Source organism: Leiobunum rupestre, chromosome 2 (assembly GCF_980474605.1).
Source record: "Leiobunum rupestre chromosome 2, qqLeiRupe1.1.hap1, whole genome shotgun sequence".
Classification (NCBI taxonomy): Eukaryota; Metazoa; Arthropoda; class Arachnida; order Opiliones; family Sclerosomatidae; genus Leiobunum; species Leiobunum rupestre.
This window is the reverse complement of record NC_143385.1, coordinates 16,062,520-16,089,630: the sequence shown is the minus strand read 5'-3', so window position 1 is coordinate 16,089,630 and position 27,111 is coordinate 16,062,520. Positions and strand designations below refer to the sequence as shown.

General features: G+C 35.4%; 1 protein-coding gene across 1 annotated transcript; it reads right to left on the bottom strand.

The window, feature by feature from the left end:
- Nucleotides 1–18,460: 18,460 nt before the first annotated feature.
- On the bottom strand, nt 18,461–21,425 carry LOC149956216 (uncharacterized). The gene is made up of 8 exons (XM_090166804.1): nt 21,333–21,425; nt 21,134–21,275; nt 20,759–21,074; nt 20,289–20,698; nt 19,909–20,226; nt 19,109–19,621; nt 18,766–19,047; nt 18,461–18,705 (listed from the first exon to the last, which is right to left on the bottom strand). Exons 1-8 carry the CDS (start codon nt 21,423–21,425, stop codon nt 18,461–18,463), a joined length of 2,319 nt encoding a protein of 772 aa, XP_090022930.1.
- Between the last annotated feature and the right edge of the window lie 5,686 nt (nt 21,426–27,111).

The following is a 27,111-nucleotide window of genomic DNA, read 5'->3' as shown; positions in this document are numbered from 1 at the left end:
AAGTGTCCAATTTTAAAACTTAGAAATTTTATTGACAAAAATAAAAGTTTACAAAAATGTATGTATCGAGGTATTTAGCCATTGAACTTAACATACAGCATTTTGACCATCAAATGCTCACAATCAATCAATTATAGAAAAAAAAAGTTTGGTCTTATTTTTGACTAGGTGGTTTATTGAAACGATACTGAAAAACTGAGTTAGGAATGAAATGGTCATTCGTCAGGTGTCTAATTTTGGGGTCAATTGTACCAACGAGTAAAGGATTATTGGGAATCTGCATTCTAGGTCTGAAATTACGAGTTTGGGGGCTAGATACTTGATTATGACGCTTTAACATTTAATCAACTGGTAAGCGACAGTAGAAGGAAAGTGATGGCGAGACGCCACCCCCGGGGACGGGGTCAGGTTCGGGATCGGGGTCCGGGATTTAAGGGGTGAAATGGGGGTTAAATCGTCGAAAAGTCAATGTATTTAGGGTATTTCTCGCGACGATTTGTTTTCTCATATATAAACATATTATGTCCAGGCCAACTTGTTCATTTATCTACGCTTATCTCGAAAGATACTTGAACGTATATCTTATCAAGTGTTATCGTACGGAATAAGTTGAAATGATGTAAAAATTGATAACCTAGGCGACGCGTGCGCAGATTACCCCGGGGGACGCGGTTAATTTGAATTTAAGAGTGTTTTGACGTCATGGAATATTCGTTGTTAAAGTAGAATGGAAATATTTTTAAACTTCATTTTAAAACGAATATCTCGATCGCGTTTTATCGTACGAAATAAGTGGAAATTATGTAAGTTGTATGATTAATAACCTAGGCAGGAAGATAGCGCGCGCGTGCGCGGATTACCTGGGAGGCGTGGATTGCCCGGGCGCGCGGTTAATTTGAATTTAAAACATGGATTCCCTCTCCGAAATAATTCATGTACCCAAAATTGGACCGCAAGTTTTTTTCTTTTAGGGGAATCTCCATGGGAGTTTAACATTGCAATAAAGCTAATAGGTCCAGTTTGGGGTACTTTTGGTCCGAAATGGGGTACATAGGGCCGAAAATGGTGACTTTGGTCGTTTTAAGGGTACTTTTGGTCTATTTTGGTCCATTTTTGGGTACATCAGAAAAGCAGTTGGAAAAACGAAGAGCCTTATTTTTTTTTCCACCCATCTCCAAACTCCAAAAATTATTGCTTTAATTTATTTATCGCTTCCGTAGGTATAAAATAAGATAAAAACCACTTACCTATATTTTAATTACGGTAAATTAAAAATCATTAATTAGTGTACTAAGTTACGTTTAAAAGAACCTTTTGTAACAATTCCAATATGTAAATATAGGTATAAGGATTGAAAAAATACTTAAAGTGGTTTTACTGATAAACTCTAAAGGAATTTAACTTTAAAGGGTATCTTAGATTATTGTTTTTAATTTTATTCAAGTTGAAAACGTATTAAGAGTCCTTCAAAGTACTATAAAAGGATTTTATTTACGAACTTAATTCATATTTTCTTCAAACTTTCAATTAGCTTTTATTACTATTTAAATACGGTAAAATATAATTCTTATACACAAATATAGTCAGAAAGATACTATAAAACACTAAAATTAAAATTAAATTAAATTTGTGTGGATAAGATTTGTAAATATCATTTTGAAACTAATAACTTTCACGCTTTATTTAAGTCAAGCCAATAAAAACAATTACCTATATTTTAAATACGGTAAAATATAAATACATTTCCGATATGTAAATAGGTAGAATAACACTATGAAAAGTTCCTTTTTCTTCTTTTAATACGACAACACACAACTCTGATACGCAAATATATAAAGAAAATATAAAAATAAATTTACTCTACGTTCGATACGTTAAAATACATTTCCGATACACACAAATATAGATAAAGAAATACTATAAAATGTAAAAAGGTAGAAAAATACTACACATTAACCATTATGAATTTAAGCTTACAACATCCTTCACGTATAGAGCATAACATATATGTTCAGAGTTAACTTGTTTCCTCGTTATCTTTATCGCATGTGTTTTAAATAGCGTATGGAATAAGTTAAGAATGTACTGAAATGGTGTATGTTTAAACCTCGTAGAATAAAGAGTAAAACATATGTTCAGAGTCGGCTTGATTACTAAAGCGAATAACACAGAGACGTTTCAGGTGTAGTCACGTAGGAAGAAAAATACTACAACACTCTCTATACTCTACATTCAACACGTTAAAATATACTTCCGAAATGACAATATAGGTAGTAAAATACTACAAAATCTCTATACTTTACCTTCAATACGTTAAATTACATTCCAATATGTAAATATAGGAGGAAAAATACTACAAAAGCCTCTTTTCTTGGCGTTCAATATGTTAAAATAGATTTCTGAAATGCAAATGTAGGTAGTAAATACTACAAAATCTCTATACTCTACCTTCAATACGTTAAATTACATTCCAATATGTAAATATAGGAGGAAAAATACTACAAAAGCCTCTTTTCTTGGCGTTCAATATGTTAAAATAGATTTCTGAAATGCAAATATAGGTAGTAAATACTACAAAAGCCTCTTTTCTTGGCGTTCAATATGTTAAAATAGATTTCTGAAATGCAAATATAGGTGGAATTACTACAAAAGCCTCTTACTCTACGTTCAATACGTTAAATTAATGATATGCCTCCGATCGAATCGTTAATTTTTTCCTATTTAAATATACGCATTTAAATTAGAATTGCTTCTAGTGTTCGGCAGTCGATTAATTATTATCCACAAATTTTCCGATTTATTTAAAAAACGTTGGTAAAAAGAATATCATTTTAACTTATTTAATTGTGTTTTTTACCCAACCAAGCATTTATTTGAATAAAAGTGGTATTTATTTAAATAACCAATAGTTAAATAAAAATTGTTAAATGTTTAAATAATCGAAAGTGAACAAGCCTATTTTTTAAATAAAACAAACAGACTTTAGAGTTGATAAGATTTGTAAATATCATTTGAAACTAATAATTTTCACGCTTTATTTAAGTCAAGCAATTACATTTTTAAAAATGAAAGAAGTTAAACAATATAAAAATTTGTAAATATTGTAAATATTTTTAGGTAATAAAGAAATTAAGAAATGTTTTAATTAAAATATCTTTCATTTTCTACTACATTTTTAAAAATGAAAGAAGTTTAACAATATAATTATTCTAATATAATTTCAAAATCAGGTATTATTTAAAGTACAAATGCATAATTTAGAGAAGCAATTCTTATTTAAATACTTTTATTTAATTAATTTGTGTATCTGAAATGTATTTATTGAAAAATAAGTGGGTTTTACTATTTATCACGGTTTTTTATATATATATATATTGGAATTGTTACAAAAGGTTCTTTTAAACGTAACTTAGTACATAAATTTATTTTGGAAGTTCAAAACGTATTAAGAGCCCTTCAGAGTACTATAAAAGGATTTCATTTACAAACTAAATTAATATTTTCTTCAAACTTTCAATTCGTTATAATTTGAATTTAAATGAAAACATCATGGATTATAGGTGCGTAATCTACTATTAGACCGAACGGATTAAAAAATACTTAAAGTAAGTGGTTTTACTGATAAACTAAAGGAATTTAACTTTAAAGGTTATCTTAGATTATTGTTTTTAATATTATTCAAGTTCAAAACGTATAAAGAGTCCTTCAAAGTAATTTAAAAGAATTTTATTTACGAACTAAATCCATATTTTAGAAGTTAGTTTGTATGAAATACTTACTAATACCTGAAAAATGGACTTTAGAGTTGATAAGATTTGTAAATATCATTTGAAACTAATAATTTTCACGCTTTATTTAAGTCAAGCAATTACATTTTTAAAAATGAAAGAAGTTAAACAATATAAAAAATTTTAAATATTGTAAATATTTTTAGGTAATAAAGAAATTAAGAAATGTTTTAATTAAAATATCTTTCATTTTCTACTACATTTTTAAAAATGAAAGAAGTTTAACAATATAATTATTCTAATATAATTTCAAAATCAGGTATTATTTAAAGTACAAATGCATAATTTAGTGAAGCAATTCTTATTTAAATACTTTTATTTAATTAATTTGTGTATCTGAAATGTATTAATTGAAAAATAAGTGGGTTTTACTATTTATCACGGTTTTATATATATATATATATATTGGAATTGTTACAAAAGGTTCTTTTAAACGTAACTTAGTACATTAATTTATTTTGGAAGTTCAAAACGTATTAAGAGCCCTTCAGAGTACTATAAAAGGATTTCATTTACAAACTAAATTAATATTTTCTTCAAACTTTCAATTCGTTATAATTTGAATTTAAATGAAAACATCATGGATTATAGGTGCGTAATCTACTATTAGACCGAACTAATTAAAAAAAATACTTAAAGTAAGTGGTTTTACTGATAAACTCTAAAGGAATTTTGGAATTTTCTAGAATAGCAAAGTAAAACTAAAACGTAAACCAAGTTTAAAACGAAACTAATAACTGGGAGAAAGGTTGAAATAAGTAATTTTTTTTGATTTTTCGTTTTTTAATTTTTGAGTTCCCTATATTATTATAAACTAAATTAAATATAATTTTTGAAAATTTGTGATAAAAGATCTGCTCCTTCGTGTTTTACATATATTTAAAAACTCGAGATTTTAATGAATTGTTTTCAAAGCATGAAAAATATAGCAGATCCTTTGATTTTAATTGTAGTTAGTAGTTACTTAAATTAAATATAATTTTTGAAAATTTGTGATAAAAGATCTGCTCCTTCGTGTTTTACATATATTTAAAAACTCGAGATTTTAATGAATTGTTTTCAAAGCATGAAAAATATAGCAGATCCTTTGATTTTAATTGTAGTTAGTAGTTACTTAAAAAAAAGTCGCTAGCTGACTTGGAGCTGGTGTAGTTAAATTTTAAAAATGTGTATTTTAAACTTTGTTTGTAAAAGTTTTTTTTGGAAAAGTTTAGTATTATAGTTTAAATTTATTAAATAAAATAAAATAAAATATAAATTATACATTTGGTTTAGTATTTTACTATTGCAAGTAAAATTAATAGTAATTTCAATTACTTTTTTAGTTTTTTTTTGACAAATATGCAAACTATTTAGTTATTTCAAAAACAAATACGTCGAATTATTTGGTATTCGAAATACTATTGGTTAGTTTTTATATATTTAATTTTATTTTTCAGAACAATTTCTCTTTGTCTAGCTTCTTCTAACTTTAATTTAGATGGCCTTAAAGCCAAGTATTTAACAAATTTTGTAATCAAGTAGATGGAGCTTTAAACTATTTTTCAGTCATGTAGTCAAGGAAATGTTCAAATATACGTGTATTTGGTCATTTTGATGGTCAAATAGCCCAGTATGGAACTGCGAGATGATAGTCAGACATTGAGACGCGGGTGGCGCCCGTGCCCCAGCGTCCGCGCCCTCGCCCTGATGGTGCCCCGAGCCTCCGTCGACGTCTGAAATGTGAAATGGGGCACCGACGGGGCTGGCGCGGACGCTGGGGCACTGGCGCCACCCGCGTCTCAATGTCTGACTATCATCTCGCAGTTCCATACTGGGCTATTTGACCATCAAAATGACCAAATACACGTATATTTGAACATTTCCTTGACTACATGACTGAAAAATTGTTTAAAGCTCCATCTACTTGAATAATATTAAAAACAATAATCTAAGATAACCTTTAAAGTTAAATTCCTTTAGAGTTTATCAGTAAAACCACTTACTTTAAGTATTTTTTTTAATTAGTTCGGTCTAATAGTAGATTACGCACCTATAATCCATGATGTTTTCATTTAAATTCAAATTATAACGAATTGAAAGTTTGAAGAAAATATTAATTTAGTTTGTAAATGAAATCCTTTTATAGTACTCTGAAGGGCTCTTAATACGTTTTGAACTTCCAAAATAAATTAATGTACTAAGTTACGTTTAAAAGAACCTTTTGTAACAATTCCAATATATATATATATATATAAAACCGTGATAAATAGTAAAACCCACTTATTTTTCAATTAATACATTTCAGATACACAAATTAATTAAATAAAAGTATTTAAATAAGAATTGCTTCACTAAATTATGCATTTGTACTTTAAATAATACCTGATTTTGAAATTATATTAGAATAATTATATTGTTAAACTTCTTTCATTTTTAAAAATGTAGTAGAAAATGAAAGATATATTAATTAAAACATTTCTTAATTTCTTTATTACCTAAAAATATTTACAATATTTAAAATTTTTTATATTGTTTAACTTCTTTCATTTTTAAAAATGTAATTGCTTGACTTAAATAAAGCGTGAAAATTATTAGTTTCAAATGATATTTACAAATCTTATCAACTCTAAAGTCCATTTTTCAGGTATTAGTAAGTATTTCATACAAACTAACTTCTAAAATATGGATTTAGTTCGTAAATAAAATTCTTTTAAATTACTTTGAAGGACTCTTTATACGTTTTGAACTTGAATAATATTAAAAACAATAATCTAAGATAACCTTTAAAGTTAAATTCCTTTAGTTTATCAGTAAAACCACTTTAAGTATTTTTTCAATCCTTATACCTATATTTACATATTGGAATTGTTATAAAAGGTTCTTTTAAACGTAACTTAGTACACTAATTAAGTATTTTTAATTTACCGTAATTAAAATATAGGTAAGTGGTTTTTATCTTATTTTATACCTACGGAAGCGATAAATAAATTAAAGCAATAATTTTTGGAGTTTGGAGATGGGTGGAAAAAAAAAATAAGGCTCTTCGTTTTTCCAACTGCTTTTCTGATGTACCCAAAAATGGACCAAAATAGACCAAAAGTACCCTTAAAACGACCAAAGTCACCATTTTCAGCCCTATGTACCCCATTTCGGACCAAAAGTACCCCAAACTGGACCTATTAGCTTTATTGTAATGTTAAACTCCCATAGAGATTCCCCTAAAAGAAAAAAACTTGCGGTCCAATTTTGGGTACATGAATTATTTCGGAGAGGGAATCCATGTTTTAAATTCAAATTAACCGCGCGCCCGGGCAATCCGCGCCTCCCAGGTAATCCGCGCACGCGCGCGCTATCTTCCTGCCTAGGTTATTAATCATACAACTTACATAATTTCCACTTATTTCGTACGATAAAACGCGATCGAGATATTCGTTTTAAGAAATACTCGTGAGATTATTTCAAGTGCCAAGCATATTTAAGTACTACAATGATATTAAAATGAAGTTTAAAAATATTTCCATTCTACTTTAACAACGAATATTCCATGACGTCAAAACACTCTTAAATTCAAATTAACCGCGTCCCCCGGGGTAATCTGCGCACGCGTCGCCTAGGTTATCAATTTTTACATCATTTCAACTTATTCCGTACGATAACACTTGATAAGATATACGTTCAAGTATCTTTCGAGATAAGCGTAGATAAATGAACAAGTTGGCCTGGACATAATATGTTTATATATGAGAAAACAAATCGTCGCGAGAAATACCCTAAATACATTGACTTTTCGACGATTTAACTCCCATTTCACCCCTTAAATCCCGGACCCCGATCCCGAACCTGACCCCGTCCCCGGGGGTGGCGTCTCGCCATCACTTTCCTTCTACTAGCGACCATTGGGAATTTGCATCCCAGGACTGAAATTTTAAGTTTGGGGCCAAATACTTGGTTAGAACTGTTTAAAGTTGAATCCAATGGTAAGGGATTATTGACAATTTCCATCCAGGGATTGGGGAATGCATTAGTATTTATAGGTGACGAACTTCCGTAAGAGGACGAATTTCTGAAGCCGTAATAGGCGAAACTGTAAAATAAATTTGGTCTTAACCAACTTGTTAGAATGGGAAAACAAAATCACGTGACTACCATTTCACAACCAACTTCGATTCGGTAACTCGTGTTCATAGTTGGCTGTGCGACGGTAAAGATAAAATATTCCTTCCAGATACTGCAAACAGCTAATTAACTTACACCTATCTATTACAAAATGATCTAAACAATAATAATAATTAGATATTATATGAATCGATCAAAATTTAAACCGCCATTAGCAAAATAAATTAAAAAATAGTTCCTATTTCTGAGGATAGATGGCGCTGCAGTCCTCCACAAAGTCACGTGACTACCATCTTTTCAGCCCCCCTGGACTTTATAGTTTCACCTATTAAATTGAGGAGTGAGTGGAGGTTGTTGAACCCGTTGGGAATTTATTCCTTTTTTGGGTTTGTTAATCCAGACAAGGTCAAGAATAGAGCCATAGATTCCACGAGATAATTATTTAACGCTTCCCTCGATTCTTGCGTATCTTTTTGATACTGGTTTTGTTGATCTTGCTCCCAACGTCACTGTTTTTTCATCTCTTTCGAGACCCATTCCTGCTGTTCTTTCTGGAGTCTCTCCTGGTGCTGAGCATTTGCAGCGGCATATTTCAAAAAATGCTATCTCTTGTTTAGGTCTTTTCTCTTTGGAGCCGCTACCTTAAATAATTGAAATATTAGTACATTATATGGTATAAGTTGGTTTAGTTATTATGCTAAAGTCATCTTTACATGTACGTCACGTGGACAATTATTTTACCAGTCACGTGATTTATCAATAATGTGTATGTCCTAGAGGGTTACACGTACAAACATACTTAGCTACAGTAATAAAATTTGCATAATACGAATAATTAGTTGTATAATATCATACTCGATGATGGTGCCGTTTTTGTTTTGGTGTTTCTGATGTACCGCAATGAGTGGCGGTTTCAGTATCCTCCTCTATTTCGCAAACAGCAATTTCTAATAATAAAAAGATTAAAAAATAAATAAAATAAATAATAAAAAGTAATTAAATCTTAGTGTACCATCGTTTCAATTACGGCAGTTTCCCGCGCAAATAGGTGATTATGAAAAAGAATTGCGCGCAGAGGCTCACGGGAGTTGGTTATTTTTTGACAAAGCGTCGGCTGCTTAAATTCGTCTGCACCTACCGAGGCCCGCGGTCGTCCGCGTTTAGTAAAAAGCACCAACCATCTATTGATTGTTTGAAAAGTTAGTATTTTTCTAAAATTATTAAAAATACATAAAGTTAACAAATTTATTATATATTTTTTTATTTCTTATAGTTCTAGACCAAGTATTGATAAAGAAACAAGCCCAATTTTAATAGAAGACACAAAGTTATATTTACATACATGTTTCCATTAGTCCTGAAAATGAATTAAAATCAATTTGGATAGAATTTAAAAATATTTCATTTAATAAATCAATTACCTTAATTTAACGACTTGGCAAACTTCTCTCAAAACGAAAAACGAAAAATCCTTTCGATTGAACAATGAAATTATAGAAATCTCGCTAACCCTTGCCCAACTAGCCAGACGAATTTACAAAAAGGGCCAATTTTGATACTTTCAACTTGGTAGTACTTAACCAAATCACGTGACCACCGATATTTTTCATAATCACCTATTGTCAGACTGGATTTTGCACATGTCGGTGGGGGCCGTTTAATTTTCTTTAATATAAGAAATATCGATATTATAGTAACCTTTACCGTTATTTTGAATCCCGTCATTGACGTCAGATTTCTCCGAATTGCTTTGACCCACTTCTTCCTCAAGACCTGCTGGGGATTTTTTAATTATTACCTTAAGTATATGCAGAAATAGTTATTTTTAAGTACCTGTCTTGGTACAAGGAACTGTCAACCATCGTATTTTTGGAATTTGACATGGGTCTGCAGGACAAAATTTCGGGAAGTTCCTCAAAATATGGGCAAACCGCCGGCGAACGACCGGAAGTTTTGTTATTTTTCTTGGTCGTATTTGGTCTATCGTCATAATTACACCTCGTTCATTTAAACTTTCTTGAACCCGCTTATAATGTTCGGAATTTCTTTGTTTCTTAGAATCTAAAAGACTGACTAAATTTAAAAAACCCACCTGCAAGTCGCGTTATCTCTCAGAAATTGGCCTTGAAAAGTACACCCCCTCTTGTATGGTGCAAGTAATCTTAAAAAAAAATCCTTTTAACTTTAAGATAAATTAATTTTCCTTAAGTTTCATTATATGCTTATTAAAAAGTAATTAATTCAACTTAACGACCCTACAGATCTTTTTGAATATTTCAAGATCAATTAGTAGGGTCTTCGAGCGGGTCCCAGGGAGTATACAGTGGAAGGCCACCGCACGAGCGGTGAACGTACAAAGGCAGGGCGGCGCTGGTGGTGAACGTACAAAGGCAGGGCGGTGTCGGCGGTGAAGCAGCACCGCAAGGCGGCGTCGGCGGTGAACAACCAAAGCTACACGGTTGAGCGGTGAACGTACAAAGGTAGGGCGGCGCTGGTGGTGAATTAATAAAGTGACATCACCGAGCGGTGTGGGTGGTGAAGGCAGGGTGGTACAATGTTGCATCTCCACCGTAATGTTATAGTATAAATATAGGTGGGATCTTGTTAAAAGAACATTCTAAGGAGCAAGTATCAACACGAAATCATCTATGTAAGTATATTAGTTTTTTTTTTACTTAGTAAATATTTTTTGTATGTTCCTCCTCAAGACCTGCTGGGGATTTTTTAATTATTACCTTAAGTATATGCAGAAATAGTTATTTTTAAGTACCTGTCTTGGTACAAGGAACTGTCAACCATCGTATTTTTGGAATTTGACATGGGTCTGCAGGACAAAATTTCGGGAAGTTCCTCAAAATATGGGCAAACCGCCGGCGAACGACCGGAAGTTTTGTTATTTTTCTTGGTCGTATTTGGTCTATCGTCATAATTACACCTCGTTCATTTAAACTTTCTTGAACCCGCTTATAATGTTCGGAATTTCTTTGTTTCTTAGAATCTAAAAGACTGACTAAATTTAAAAAACCCACCTGCAAGTCGCGTTATCTCTCAGAAATTGGCCTTGAAAAGTACACCCCCTCTTGTATGGTGCAAGTAATCTTAAAAAAAAATCCTTTTAACTTTAAGATAAATTAATTTTCCTTAAGTTTCATTATATGCTTATTAAAAAGTAATTAATTCAACTTAACGACCCTACAGATCTTTTTGAATATTTCAAGATCAATTAGTAGGGTCTTCGAGCGGGTCCCAGGGAGTATACAGTGGAAGGCCACCGCACGAGCGGTGAACGTACAAAGGCAGGGCGGCGCTGGTGGTGAACGTACAAAGGCAGGGCGGTGTCGGCGGTGAAGCAGCACCGCAAGGCGGCGTCGGCGGTGAACAACCAAAGCTACACGGTTGAGCGGTGAACGTACAAAGGTAGGGCGGCGCTGGTGGTGAATTAATAAAGTGACATCACCGAGCGGTGTGGGTGGTGAAGGCAGGGTGGTACAATGTTGCATCTCCACCGTAATGTTATAGTATAAATATAGGTGGGATCTTGTTAAAAGAACATTCTAAGGAGCAAGTATCAACACGAAATCATCTATGTAAGTATATTAGTTTTTTTTTTACTTAGTAAATATTTTTTGTATGTTCCTAACATATAAATTTTCATAGCATGTTTGCCCAAGTTTTGTTCGCCGTCTCGTCAGAGAAATTCATCGAGGTTACGTCTACACTAGATGTCCGTCTAGGACTTCGAGATAGTGCTACGGGAATCACCTTAGACGAAGCCGATTTTCATGAGTTATACAGAAAGAAGGAAGAAATACTAGCTTTCTTCGAGAAGGATGACGCCCCAGGATCATCGTGCTTTTTCAGCGGTTCCGAGACGAAACGTGTTGAACTAAGAACGTATCAGAATCGAAAAATTTTGGATATCCGGGAGATGGTTCCGGGGTACGGTGAATTGTACGGCAAGTTTTTCCCAACCAAGAAGGGTTTCGCCATTGGTTACGCTCTCACCAAAGTGCTAATGGATATGTATAAAGACGTTGTAACATACCTAAATGAAGCAAATAGGATATATGACCTTTTAAAGGACAGTATTTTGGAACAGTTGCGTGTTAATATCCGTCAGTGTTGCTACGGTTGCACCGTGGACCATCCGTCACAGACTCAACACAACTGTCTAGAAGACTGGGATATGCGTGTTGAAATGAACTACGACACTGCGATAAGAAATCTTGACTACATTGAGATTTATAAAATTTTTACTTTAAAAACCTTTTTAAATGAAGAATTTTGCAAATGTATGGTCGCTAGAATAGTCTGTAACGCTAAACAACTTTTGTGAATAAAACTATTTGATTTGAGAAAAATGTGTCATTCTTTAAAATGGATTTCAGGTTGCAACATCCTTTTAACGGTCTGATCGCGGGTGCGACTCAGTCTGGGAAATCCTTTTTCGTGGCTAGTCTTATCAAATATAAAGATATGTGTATTTCACCCCCACCAGAGAGAATTATATGGTGCTATACGGAATATCAACCCAAACTGTTTAATTCGGTATTAGATGATACACCCACCGTTGAATTTCACGAAGGGTTATTAGACGTTAAAATGTTAGACCCAAATGTCAAGAATTTTGTTATTCTTGATGATTTACTTTGTGAAATATCAAATAACAAGGATGTCACGAATTTGTTTATAAGAGGTTCTCATCATAAAAACACGTCGGTTTTTGTACTTATGCAAAATTTGTATTATCCTGGGAAGGAAATAAGAACGTTAAATTTAAACGCGCACTATCTGATAATTTTCAAGACACCACGTGACAAATCGGCGATATTTCATTTGGCTAGACAGATTTCCCCAACTAACAGTAAATACGTCATCGACGCCTTTCATCAAGCAATCGCTAGAGACTTTGGGTATTTATGGGTGGATTTGAAACCAACTACGTCAGATGATCACAGACTACGAACCGGAGTTATACCAGGAGAAGAGGCTGCCGTTTTTATGCCAAAATGAAGAGAATTCATAATCATAAGGAGTTTTTAAAATATCTGTCTAAGTGTAATTCGTGTCAAAGAAATGCCGCCATCAAATATGCTAATAACGACGCGATTAAAGCTATTGTGGAATGCTGTATAAATGTTCTGCGTGGCAATGTAAAACTGTCAGATGATCATAAGAAGCGATTGAAGCGACATTGTCATATTTTGCGGAAGATATCTAAACCCAATACCATCGCAAAACGGAAAAAGATTCTATTACAGAAGGGAGGATTTTTACCGTTACTCTTAGCACCACTTCTTTCAATTGTGAGCAGTGCGGCAGGCGCGGCTATAAGTAGAGCTATCAAAAATGGCTAGGAAGATGATCTTAGTCCCCGAAGACGTTTATCGACGACTCAATTCGCCACCGAAACTTGACGAAAACTTGGATACGAAAACTGTTTTAAATAATCAGAAACTTAATCAATCACAAAAAGTGGAGTTGTACAACCATTTATTACAACGTAACAAAAGAACTAAGAAGGCGAAAATCGTTGAAGAACCGAAAAGAAAGAAAGACTGGTATTCGGAAATAGCTATCGCGATACCAGATTCACATCTAAAACCCGTCATTGCTTTGTACAAGTGGATTGAACGAAACAGTAAAATTGATTGGTCTACCAGTGGTGAACTTATTTATAAAGAACGCCCTATAGTTAGATCTAATATCATGGACATTTTACACGAATCAGTTAAAGGATACAAAACCAAACCGAAACATGAAATTGTTGGGTTAGATAAATTTTATGAATTGTTGGCCAAGGAAAATGTACCCAAATCACTTGTAAAAAATAAATTCCCCTTTGAATTCCCCATTGAAAATGTACCTATTATTTCTAACGATTCACCAGAAAAGGTGTACGATGATTCAGATTATTTACCCCCAAGTCCCGAATCAATGTATGGCAATGGATTATTGAGTTGGATAAATTTGAAATAAAGAATATAATAATATATCAGGTTTCAGTTCTTTCATTCACGAATTATACCTCAACATGGAAGGTGGCATCGATCCTACTCCGTCTGGGTTGATAACCTCTTTATCGATATCATACTTAAAATCACCCAAAGTTATTACGGCGTTTTTGTTATTATTTATTATTATCGTTTTTGAACTATTTGATTTCGCGTACTGGTATCACGAACGGAAAATGAACTGTACGATGAATGGATAAGTTAGAAGAAATATACTTCAACGTTAAGGACGCCGGTAGTTACGGAGGCATTCGCGGTCTTTATCGTGCTGCCCGGGCAAAGGGAATTAATGTTAACATAAACGAGGTGGGATAATTTTTAAAACGGCCAGATACGTACACGTTACACAAACCAGTGAGACACAATTTCCGAAGAAACAAAACGATAGTGTATGGGATAGACGAACAATGGCAACTTGATCTGGCAGACATGCAAGATATAAAAAATCACAATAGTGGATACCGATATATCTTATGTTGTATCGATGTATTTAGCAAATACGCATTCGCTGTGGCTACAAAGGATAAGAAAGGATCAACTATGGTAAAGTCATTCAAATCTATTTTAGAATCAGGTCGACAGCCGAAGGTTGTACAGACTGATCATGGTAACGAGTTTCTATGCAAAGAAGTTCAAGGTGAATTAAAACGTAGAGGAATCAAGTTTTTCGCAACACACTCCGAAGTAAAATCTAGTATTATAGAACGATTCAATCGAACATTGAAGTCTCGAATGTACCGATATTTTACGGAGAAAGATACGCACTAATATATCGACGTTTTACCAGATTTATTGGAAGCTTACATTAACAACTACCACAAATCTATTAAATGCAAACCCGTTGAAGTGAAGAATGAAAATTTGAAACAAGTGTGGCAGAACTTATACGGGAAAGTCAATTTTTCACCCCCAGTCTCGTTCCCTTTTGAAAGAGGTGACTTGGTTCGCATGAGTAAGAATAAAACCCCGTTTGAAAAGGGTTACAAAGCCAATATTCAAAGTAGTGCAGTGCATACCAAGAGACCCTCCGGTATATAAGCTGGAGGATTTGAAAACTGAGCTCATTTCGGGTGTGTTCTACAAGGAGGAAATACAGAAAATCGGGAAAGACCTCGAAAACTGCTTATTCAAAATCGAAAAAGTTCTAAGGAAAAGAACAAAACCAGACGGAACTAAAGAACTACTAGTACGTTGGCGTGGTTACGGTCCAGATTTTGACTCTTGGGTGCAAGAAATCATCACATTATGAGTTTCTACATCACGTTACCGTCCGACTCTTCTATGCGCTATTTCAAAAACAATACTATAAGCAAGTTTAGAACGTATTTACCAGAACCCATTAAACTTGAGGGAGCTTACGAAGTTGGACTTGCTGAAATCAGTTATCCTAGAACGTGGAATAACGTTAATGAAGAATGTGTAGTTCGAATTTGGAAAACTATCTCTCTACCGGATTCCTTAGAAGAATCAAAGACTAAAACACCTAAGACACTGAAAAAACACACTGACATAGAAAATTTCAACGACGTAATGGATTTCGTTAATATAGTAATACCACCAGGATATTACGGAGTTGAAGATTTACTGGAAATCATGACTACTGATGACGACGGGCGAAATATTAGCTCTAGAGTCAAGTTATATTACAACAAACCAAACCGTCGTGTAATTGTTGAACTATATGAAATGAACCAAGTTTACATACCACATGAAATCGCCATCATATTAGGATTCACGAGAACTCCAGGCAAAGACGTAACTATAGTGACTTCCATGACGGCGCCTTTTAGCTGTGATATGGACGCTGGGTTACATTCTCTGTTCATATACTCGGACATTATACAAAGTCGATCGATTGGAGATTCAGATGTTCCATTATTACGTATTATAAGTATTCAAGGAAAAGACGGAGACACTGTCGAGAAAGAGTTTTCACGACCACATTATATGCCTATTGCGCATAACAATTTTCAAACCATTGAAATTAATATTATGAGTGAAATGGGTCAGCCTGTACATTTCGAACGAGGAAAAGTCCACGTCACTCTTCATTTTAGACCCCGAAGAACATGGACTTATCTATAAAATCAGGTGTAAAATCTTTCTTCTGTTCATTTGTGGTTAGCGGGTCAAAGGAGAAACATGTCTCCACGTAATCTGGATCACGTTTCTGTAAACGATTATAATAACTATTACTTAAATCAAATTGGACACGGATCAATTCCGGTATACCGTGGAGTAGCCGTGCAAAGAGGATATGGTCTTGGAAATATATTCGCCTCGGCGTTTCGGTCTGCCATGCCTTTACTCAAAAAAGGTGCCACATTCCTTGGTCGAAAATTTTTAAATACCGGAGCAAAAATTGCTTCCGACGTCTCGAGTGGTGTGTCTATTAAAGACGCGTTAAAATCTCGGGGGAAAGAGGCGGGGAAAGAAACCTTAAGAAGAGCCGCCGAAGCAGTGAGTAAACTTAGTGGAAATGGACGTAAAAGGAAACGTAAAACGTCTCCCATCATCAGTTCAGTTCGAACCAGGAAGAAGAAAAGACGTTCTCTGCTTCAGTCTGATATATTATCGTAATCATTGAACAATGTCTCTAGCTCACCACAGTTCACAAAACAGCATTAGCTCGGAACTTGATTTATTTCACGTACTCAAACTGGTATAATAGGAAGTCAATGGGTTGAATATAATCCAACATCGAACATAAATGAAAACCAAGCAATTATCTTTAGTATCGCTGGAAACTCGGAGACTTACATTGATTTGAAAAATACTTTACTTCAAGTTCAAGTGAAAATTGTGAAAGCAGATGGAACTCTACCAAAACCCGATATTTACGACGCTGTATCTAAAATCACAACTCCCGCGGACAAAGTTGGTCCGGAAAATTTGTTTTTACATAGTCTCTTTGGCGAAGTTCACGTATCATTGGGTGACAGATCAGTTACATCATGCCCTCAACAGTATCCTTACAAGAGTATGATTCAAACGCTCTTGACATATGGTGGACCAGCCAAGGAAAGTTTCTTAACCGCGTCTCTATTCTATAAAGACAAAGCTGGGAAATTTGACGAGTTTTCCAATAACGACGGATTTAAGAAACGTGCAAAATTTGCCCAAGAAGGTGTTATTGACCTGATAGATCTAAATTTCAAGTTTATCAAAAGCTCAAACGAGTTTTGTTTACACACAGACGGTGAAAAATGCAAAGTCATTTTCACACACGCATCAATGTTTGTCAGAAAAGTTAGATTGACGCCAGAGATTATGTTATCCCACGCTAAAACTTTGGAACTGGCAACAATGAAATATCCAATCACCCGTACGGAATGTAATTCATTTTCAATTTCCCAAGGCAATAAAATATGCGTCAAAGACAACTTATATAATGGTCAAATACCGAGTAAGGTGGTGATCGGATTTGTGGACCAGAATGCGTATTTGGGAGACTACAAAATGTCACCTTTTAACTTTAAAAATTTTTCGTTAACTCAAATCGCCCTATACCTTGATGGTAGTAGTGTCCCGGGAAAACCGTTAAACCCAAATTTCAAAGATAAGTTGTTTATGCGATCATACGTTAATCTCTTTCTTCAAACTGGTCAATGGAATATTGACGAAAGAAATTTTATCGACCGTGATGAATTCGCCAATGGAAATGCACTATTCGTATTTGATTTAACTCCCGATCTCAACGGAAGTTCAACTGACTGTTTCAACCTGGTAAAGAACGGGAGCGTTCGTCTCGAATTAATATTCGGAGAATCGTTGCCGTCAACAGTAAGCGTGATTTACTATTCCGAATATCAATCTTTGGTCGAGATCGACAAGAGCAGAGCAGTTTTATATGATCAAAGTTCGTAATGGACTCGCAACAACTTGAAATCATACTTAAGGATGACCCGTATACCAAATATTTGTTCAGAGGAGTCTTCCCTGCCGACAAACTTCCCAAGAATGTGAAAACGTATCCTTCACTTTACATCGTGAACACTGATACGTCCAATGGGGTAGGAGAACATTGGTGTTTGATATATCTCTCAAGGTCACTCAATTGTACATTCTTCGAGAGTTTCGGGAACAGCCCTGATTTATTTAAATTTAACTATTTTATAGAGAAAAACAGCTTAACTGTCACGTATAATTATGCTCAATTGCAAGGAAATTCTAGTAAGGCTTGCGGTGGTTACTGTATATATTTTGCAATTAATTTGTGTCAGGGAATAAAAATGTTTAACGTATTGCGAAGATTTTCAAAAAACAAAAATGTTAATGATCGTATGATTGTAGAATTTATGTATAAGAAATACTCAATAAATTTGTCATAAAAATATTTTATTATTTCGTTTTATAATGTCCGTGCGCGAGCGTTGATATACCATCGTCTAAAATATAACGTTTATCATCGCACGGGTTTAAACACAATTTGTTTTGTCGCACAGTCGTCACAATATGCTTATTACTCACTATGCGCTTCATCTCCGCGATAGTTAACTTACGGTTCAGAAGTCACTCGCGATATTCCACGTGACGGACGCGCTTCTGCACAACGCGTTTTCACACACCCTTGCAAGTCTTTTTCTCGCCTTTAGATGACAATATAGAGTACATTTTGGGTCTCAGTCCGCAAAATTCTTCAATCGGTGTACCGTCCATTTCATCTTTAAACTTTCCGAGTCTCTTTTTATTGGTTTCGTCAAACAGTGGATGATTTTTGGGGTATCCAGAAAAATCATACATTTCCTTCTGTTGGGCGAAATCCTCGTATAAATCCGGTGTTTGGATTTGATACGTGAGACTGTCTGTAAATTACAAACAATCATTAGAAATGAGCTATACTATATACAAGAGGGTATACGTACCAGTATCGGTGAAAAGAAGTTTGACCTTTTCTCCGTACTGCGGCTTTATGACGTCATAGTGAAATCTATACATTAAAAGTTTCGATAGATCCAAAATGGCGAAACCTGTATAGATGGGCCGGTTTAGAATAAGCTTTTTCTTGGCGGAATGAATTCCAACAAGGTCGTTTTGGAAGATGGTGAACTTTTCGAACGTGGGCGAGCTAGCTTTTTTAACAGCCTTTTCTGGCGTCGTAACCAATTTAAAATCCTTACGTAAACGTAAGTTTTCCATGGTTTTACCTGAAAAAAAAAAAAATTAAATTTAAATTTAAATTTTTATTTTTAATTTTTAATTATTTACCGAAGACAGCGTTGTTCATTAATTTGAAAAAGTCCTTTTCAAAATCGTTGGCGGCCATCTTCCTTTTATCCGTATTAAAGTCAATATATGACTTTAACCAGGCACCTTGTTCGAATTTCATAATTCGGTGGATTTTCGTGATTTTTAGCCCTTTTTCCAGGTAATACTTGAGATTGCGATAGTGTACAACGTATCGTTCTTTGTTGTTTAGGTTGGGCACCAGTTTCGGTAGACTCTCTTTAACAGGGATTTTCAGTTCAGTCATCTGGGTTTTGGAATACTCGGAAAGCATTTCCGGTTTAATGGACATGGACTCTGGAGCTAACGGGTAGCAGTTATGCTCGTCGTGTAATGCGTCCGGATATTCCAAATCCACTTCCAAAATAAATCCCTCAGAGGCGTCGTCAAGGCAACTTAGAATTTCGCGTTGACAGTCAGGGGTGGGTTCTATCCACTCAAAACCTTTCATTGGTAACGCGTCGCACATGACAGTACCGTACAAATTGTTACAATCTGTTTAAAATAACATCATTAAAATTAATTTTTAAATTATTTTATTTTTTAATAAAATTTTTTAATTTTTTTTTAATATTTTTTAAAATATTTTTTAAAATATTTTTTTTAATAAAATTTTTAAAATATATATTTTTTTTTAATAAAATTTAAAAAAATTATACAATTTTTAAAATATATATATATATATATTTTTTTTTATAAATTTTTTTTATTTTTTTTTAATTTATTATAATAATTTTTTTTTGTATAATTTAATTTATTATTAAAATTTTGATTATTCTTACCGAGATAACAGATGTAACTATCTGGTTTGGAACGGTCGTGTGTTTCCAGGTACTTGTTATTACCCTGGGCGAGACGATGGCTGATCATTGAAACCCCACCTCGTATTCCTTTTTCTATGAAAAGATGCATGTCCTCATCCAGAAAAAGGTCCAGACGCACCTTAGTCATACATAGGGCCGCCTGCCACGCGAAACCCGGGCCTGTGTACGAATGTGCGGGGTCTAGTCGGTAATACGTCATGCACATACGACGGAAACTTTGAAAGACGTCTGCCAGAAGTAATGTGTCAGACAAGACATAAATATCGTGATAACGTCCTTTAAAAATAAAAGTTCCAATTAAAGATTATTCGTATTTATTATTTTAATAGTGTTCATACTCAAATTTCCGATGTTGAAAGTTCTCCATACGTTTTGCGCATGCACGTAGTCGGCTTCACTCAGAGGCTCATCGGTTAAATCGTTGAAGAAACACTCGATAGGTGGTAGTTGTGTTTCTTTAAAACGATCTTCCGAATCCTTGTAGGAATACGGATAAACCCCTTTTCGCAGAAGTAAATTAACTTCTTCAGGTGTGAAAACCGAGTTTAAGAGCGGAAACTTGTCAGTCCCGCCTTTCGATAAATTTCCGACGAGGGTCTCGAGAGAAGCTGGCAAGAATCGGATGCTGTCAACAAATCGTAGTTTACCCAAGGTGAAAGAAATGTATGTTTCGCTGTTGGTAGCGATACAGTCTATATTTTTATTTTTGATCTTTGCAATTTGTTGCATAATGAGGTGGGCGTCATATCTACAAATGTTTTATATCATAAGTAAAAATACCTTTAAAAAATATAGTCAATTAATTTACCTGCTCAGATTATGAAGGAAAACTGGGATGAATTTTGGCGCCTTCATTTTCAAATTGCAGTTTTGACACGCACAACCCCTATAGGCTCCTGTATAATGGTCATGGTCACGTGTTTTAATTGTAGTTTTTGTGAATGCTTCTTCGCAGACGTAACAATGAGTGGCGGTTTGGTAGGATGTTTCTTCAGCTTCAGAAAGTTCCATAGGGATGTTTTCCTTCAACGCTTCTGATATAGCCGTAGACTCGTCCAAAAGCATATTTAAAAACTTCAACGCACCGTCTTGTCCCCTGTAGGTCTCGTGCTTTACGAGATTTCCTACATAGTAAATAAATATTAGATAAAGAATTAAAAGAATTTCAGGTGATCAAACGTACCAGTGGGACTGACAATTGCGTATGAAAATCCACACGTGACATGTACGGCTAGGGTCGTGGTCGACGACAATGTTGCGTCTGGCAAACATGTCGCTATTTTTGACATTATCGACTCGAAATCGGCGAAAATGGTGTAAGGAACCTATATGAAACCAATAAATAAATATTTCGAATTTAAAAGAAGTATTAAATTATTTACCATTTGACTCCAACCAAAATTTTTGAATTTTAAAATTGGTTCTTTGGTTGGCATCTCCACGCGTTGTGGTTGGTGAACATTACAGTCGCGCATGTGGTCTTTGATAATGTCTTCGGAATTACTCCTTTTTAGACACCGTCGACAATAAAACGTCTTGCCATTATGTTTGGAGAATCCACTGAACAAACGACTTAGGTGGCGGATCAAGACGTAATGTTTATTTTTACCGTTTGTCACCAAAAGTAAATCAATTTCCCTAGACTCGGGTACACGTTTTTCACTTACATAACGCGGGAAATAACCCTTTTCGTACGCAAAAATGTTAATTGATATGTTATTCGCCTCTTCGAACTTTTTAAGTTTATAAGCATCCAGTTCGAATGGGAAAGTAATACCGCACAAATCAAGTTCGTTCTCGTAACGCTTATAATTATAAATACGGCTAGGGTGGTCTTGGGTTGGGTGTAGTTTAGACAAGATTGAAAACAAGAAACATTTATTGTCACTTGGGACATCAGGGTTCACATTTACCGTAGCCCGTTTATTTTCAATCACGGGTGATAATTGAAAATATGTACCACCTACGAGAGGCAAATATTGAATAATGTTTATTTGTAGATATAAAATTTTATCTAAAACCCAACCACTTCCTAGTCCTTCATAATTGTTCATGCTGTCGGCAATTTTGTCTCGACTTGAGTTTATGTGTATTACCTCGGGTGAAAGCGTCGCGTGTGTAAATCCCCTGAAATACGGCATTGCCTCAACGTCCGTACCAGTGTTGCCAAGTTCACGGGTATATCGTGCCCGCACCACCATATACCACTTGATACCTTTATTGGTACTCAGTTTGTTTTGAAGATACGTTTCTACCTTAGCACGGTGTTCATTTATAAATAACACAGGGTCGGTTACGCCATCTGGTGCCGTTATACGAGCCGAAAAAATTGCGTCACCAAGCGCATTAACCTCCTCTATTTGAAGAGGTAGGACTGCTGGTGGGTCAGCTGGTAGCACTGCTGGTGGATTAGCTGGTAGCACTGGTGGTTGTTAACCAACTGGAAGGGCAATGGGTAGGCTAATGGGTGGGTTAGCGGGTGAGTTCGTGGGTTGGTTAGTAGGTAGGTTAGTGGGTATGTTAGTGGGTGGGTTAGGAGCGTTGACGGCTTGCTGGTCAACAACGGCTGAACCAACGGCGGTTGGTTGTTGATGTTGGGGTTGAAAATTATCCCAATGCTCACCAAGCCATTCGTCTTCGGCTTGAGAACCTAATAGATTGTTTAAGGGATCCGGTTGTGGAGATTCGGGTTGATCGATTGCACCGTCACCGTGTTGGGCGTCCCAGTTCTCTATAAAGTCTTTTAAACCCTCATCATCTTGTGAGTCCAATAACGCGTCATTATCATTAAAAATCACTCCTAGAGCGTCCATTGCGCGATCACACTCGCTGTGTGTAATTTGTGGTGTTAACGTTTGCGCGGTTTCTACGCGCACAACATAATCATTGAGTTTATCATCACCGTCTTGGGTACACAATAACTCACGTAACGGGTCGTTGTCGAAGTTTTCGGAGAATAAGTGCAGCGAATAGTCCGCAATCGACTCGTGATTATTTTGATCCGCAACCGCAGCGTCTAATAACTCATTAAGAGAATGTATCCTTAAAGGATCAGACGGTGCGTGATCTTCTAATAGAGAAAGATATTTTATTTTCATGTACGAAATGTTAAAATGAGTTAAAGAAACTTACCATTTTCAACTCTGACTCTTTTAAGAGGATTTGAGTCTGGGGATGAAGCCCTTTTTACAGGAGAGTTCGACGGACCCGGCTGCGGTGAGGAAGGTCTATCGCTTCGGGGTGACAGTTGAGCCTCAGTTGACGGAGAAGCAGCCGTAGATGGCGCCACCCGATCGACGATACGTGGCTCGGATCTCGGTGGCGGCTCGGACCTCGATGACGGTCCGGGTTGAAGAAACGACATCGGCGGCGGTGGATGCGGAGAATTCGGACCCGCCGACGGGATGGGTACCGCGGGTTGACCGTGATTATTCGCACGTTGATGGCGTTTAAGGGTATCACGTCTCGAAAAAGACTTATCGCATACGGAACAATTAAACGAAATATTACCGTGAACTGATACCATATGACGGTTGAGACTTCGCTGATGAATAAAAACCACGGAACATGTACTACACGAATACATCTTGAAGCAGAATGTGACCTTTTTCACCCTTACATGTCTCTTTTATACCGATTGATAGACCTAACATGATTCGGCACTTTTACCGATTCACCACTTTACCCTGGATCCCCATTGGTCAAAAATGACGTATGCCTATAGCGGTGTTCGAGAGAGTGGTGTATTCTGGGTATACCACAAACACAATATTGTGCAATTTTTGTGGAGCATCTCTCTTTTTCCCTCCTATATGTTGAAAGTAGCGTATCCAAAGTTAAGAGGTCTAGTTAGGATACTGGGTTTCTTCAGGACATTTTGTAATCTTCTCCAAAACGCACGCGCGTCAATGATTGACATAAAGGAGAGGAGGGTGGTTTCTTCGAAAACTAGCGAACACCTGATGGTTTTTCCCTATATTTAATATCTATCACTCGTAAATCACGGAAAATACATGGTACCGTTAGAGACTAGACCAGTGGATTACAAATCAAATTGTAGTTATTTTCCCGAATTCAATTCGCATTTAAATATGTATAAAATAAAAATTTCATTAGTAATTCAAAACATTTTTATTCGTTTACCAATTGCATATTTATATATTCCATATTTTTATATACCCACTCGGAAAATAATGTACTCTTTACAAGAGCGCATGAATATTTATTACTTAAAAAGTTCGTTTTGTGAGGGGTAAGACACGCAAACATGGGTCCGTCTTCATCTAATTCAGTAATCTTCGGACACCCTACACCATTTAGGTTTATAACTTCACGGTGTATTAGTTCAAATAAAAATAGACACTTTTCTTCACCCTTACAAAATACGCGGTCATAGCCTCGAGTGGCCATTGATAAGCATTCTTCTAGTTTTCCGTACGGGGTGAATCCAAAATCCCAAGTGAGGCCGTGAACATTTTTCTCAACCCAAGTGTTCTGTCGTTGAGTGCGGGAAGGGAGGTCAGCTCGGGGGTACGGCGGGAGGAAAGTCCACGATGCGACCCGGGGTGTAGTTTCGGCCGAACATGCTGACGCTTCTTTCACTATTTTCTCCGGCTTTTCATCTCTGGTCCGCCCGTCAAAGAATTCAAAATCAACGACTATCGATTTTTTATACCTATAGTCCAAAAATGAAATTTGTTATACCTATAATTCAAAAATTACATAACTAATTTTTCTCCAGGATTATGGATATTTTACTTACATAGTTCTTGTTGGGATATTCTTCTTGACTTGAATCTTCTTCGAGTTTGTTTGGTTATCCACTGATCGGTCAATTTTATATACTCAGTTATTGCGTCATTCTATTTATATCAGCACCGCATTGTAACTGGGAAAACCCATGGATTTCGCTCTACCGCTATAACATTCACCACCACTCATTCGCCACTTTAATACCGGGGAAATCAATGGTTTAAATTTAAATCTAATTTGCATAATAAAATGTTGTTTATTTCTTAATTCGTAGTTTACACGGTCTTCGTATTATATTATATTAGTATTATATTCAACTGATAAACATGTACTGTAAAAAGGGTTAAATTCAATTGTGCATTGTTTTAGTGAATCTAACTCGCTGTTGTAACTACTTAATTTATAATATTCTGAATAAATTAAACTCGATTGTTTCGTCTCAATTATTTAAATTAAAATTAAAATTTAATACCGGGCAGGGTTTGAACCGAGAATACGTTTTTCGTAAATAACTCTGAATTGCGGAGATATCTTTGGGGGTCGTATCGAGAAATTAATACCACTAGGGACCATACTTCCGAGGAGAGGTATATTTTGGCTTGCCAACTTGTTATTAAGAGCCATTGGCCCCAAGACTCCCGCTAATTCCAAGTCTGCTCCCGAAAGAGAGTAACGTAGGTCGAAGGGTGAAACGTGTCGTCCGCTCTTGTGTCGTAAAGCACGGGGTAGTAGTTTAATCAAGGGTTATATACATTGAATTGGGAATAATACTGCTAGAATTACAATTACGATTTCAGTTGCCATGGTTACGCGGGACCTGTTCTGATAAGACTACGAAATTCATCTTTATAATTAGGTGGTAGCGCCATCTATATTTTGTAAAGTTATATTGCTAAAAATAAATAACTATTAGCTAACTCACCGTAACTTGAGTTAAAAAGGATCGTGTTGACAGAATAAAATTATTTTTAAACAACTTCAAAGGTTTGTTTGTTACGAGTAATCATACATTTCAATTTCGCATCAGATTCGCGAAAAAATTCAATTGCAATATAGTTGCCGCCACGGTAGAACGATAAAGTTTGTAAAGTTTCCTTATTGAATGACATTGGTCCCGCGCTAGCCAGATTTAGTTGTACCTCTATTTATTCCCAACTCAATGGTTATATATTACACAGGTTAGACTTGTCGCGCTCCGGCAGTAGGCTTGGAAATAATGTTTATTTCGAAACTGGTCTATTTGGCCAGTGACTCCCAACTCTTGAATTATTTAAGTGGTCACGTAGAGCAGTTGGTTAATAATACGGTAGATAATTTTGAATAAATAAACTGGACACTGAACCTGTGAACCCCTAGCTTTTGAATAAAAAAACTGGTCCGAGCAATTAATAAACTGGTAGCTTAAGCGCTACTCCCGCATTCGGAAATTTTCAAATCGCGTTCGCTGCGCCATCTCTTTTTTGTAAAACTATTGATCAAATTTATATATATATCCAATTAGTACTGTTTCAATAAATTAGATGGCGTAGCGAGCGTGATTTGGAAAACCGAGTTGCCAGTCAGCAGAATTTAAGCGGCCCCGTCCCGTGGTATGCGCGAAGCTACAGACAGTTCTATCCTGTGTAATATTAAAACGGTGGTTTAAAGGGGAAAGGTCAAGCTTTAACCAGTTAGATAACCCTATAGCCCATTAAAAACTAAAATTTATGGAGAAAACCGCATAAAAAATATTGAGTGGTTAATTGTTAATAAAATAAAGAAATTTCGCGAAATCGAAAAGCGTGGGTCCGCCGCGACACCTGGTGAGACGTCGGTGAGACAGAAGTCAATAAGCGAGCTAAGTCAAGTTTTATAGCTGGACTCGAAGTTGACTCGGCTCGGTTTAGGCCCGACTCGATTTGCGCTCAGCTCATTTTTGGCTCTGTTTGACATAGGCTCGAATAAAATTGACCCGTCTCGAGTTCGGCTCGGTTGACGTTTTAGCTCACCGAGCTAGACTTGAGTCGCGCTCGACTCGAGTATAACTCGATTCATTTAAGTCTCGTCTTGTCATAAGCTCGCTCGAAACCCAACTCGCTCTAAATCCAACTAGCTCGAAACCCAACTCGCTTGAAAACCAAATCGCTCGAAACCCCACTCACTCGAAACCCAACAAACAGTTTAAAATTTCAATAGCCCATCTGTTTGACTCTGGTATCGCTAGTGGTACTGAGCGAGCTTATGAAAATAATAATAATAATAAGTTAACCAGGACATTTTACAACCGGGTTTTCTTTTAAATTGACAATCCACGAGCTTCTTCTTTTAAAGATTTATTATAAAATAAATAAGGACTTAAACATCGTCAATTTATCTTTTTAATTCAAACCATCTACAACAGCGTTTACAAATACTTGTTTAATTTCAATT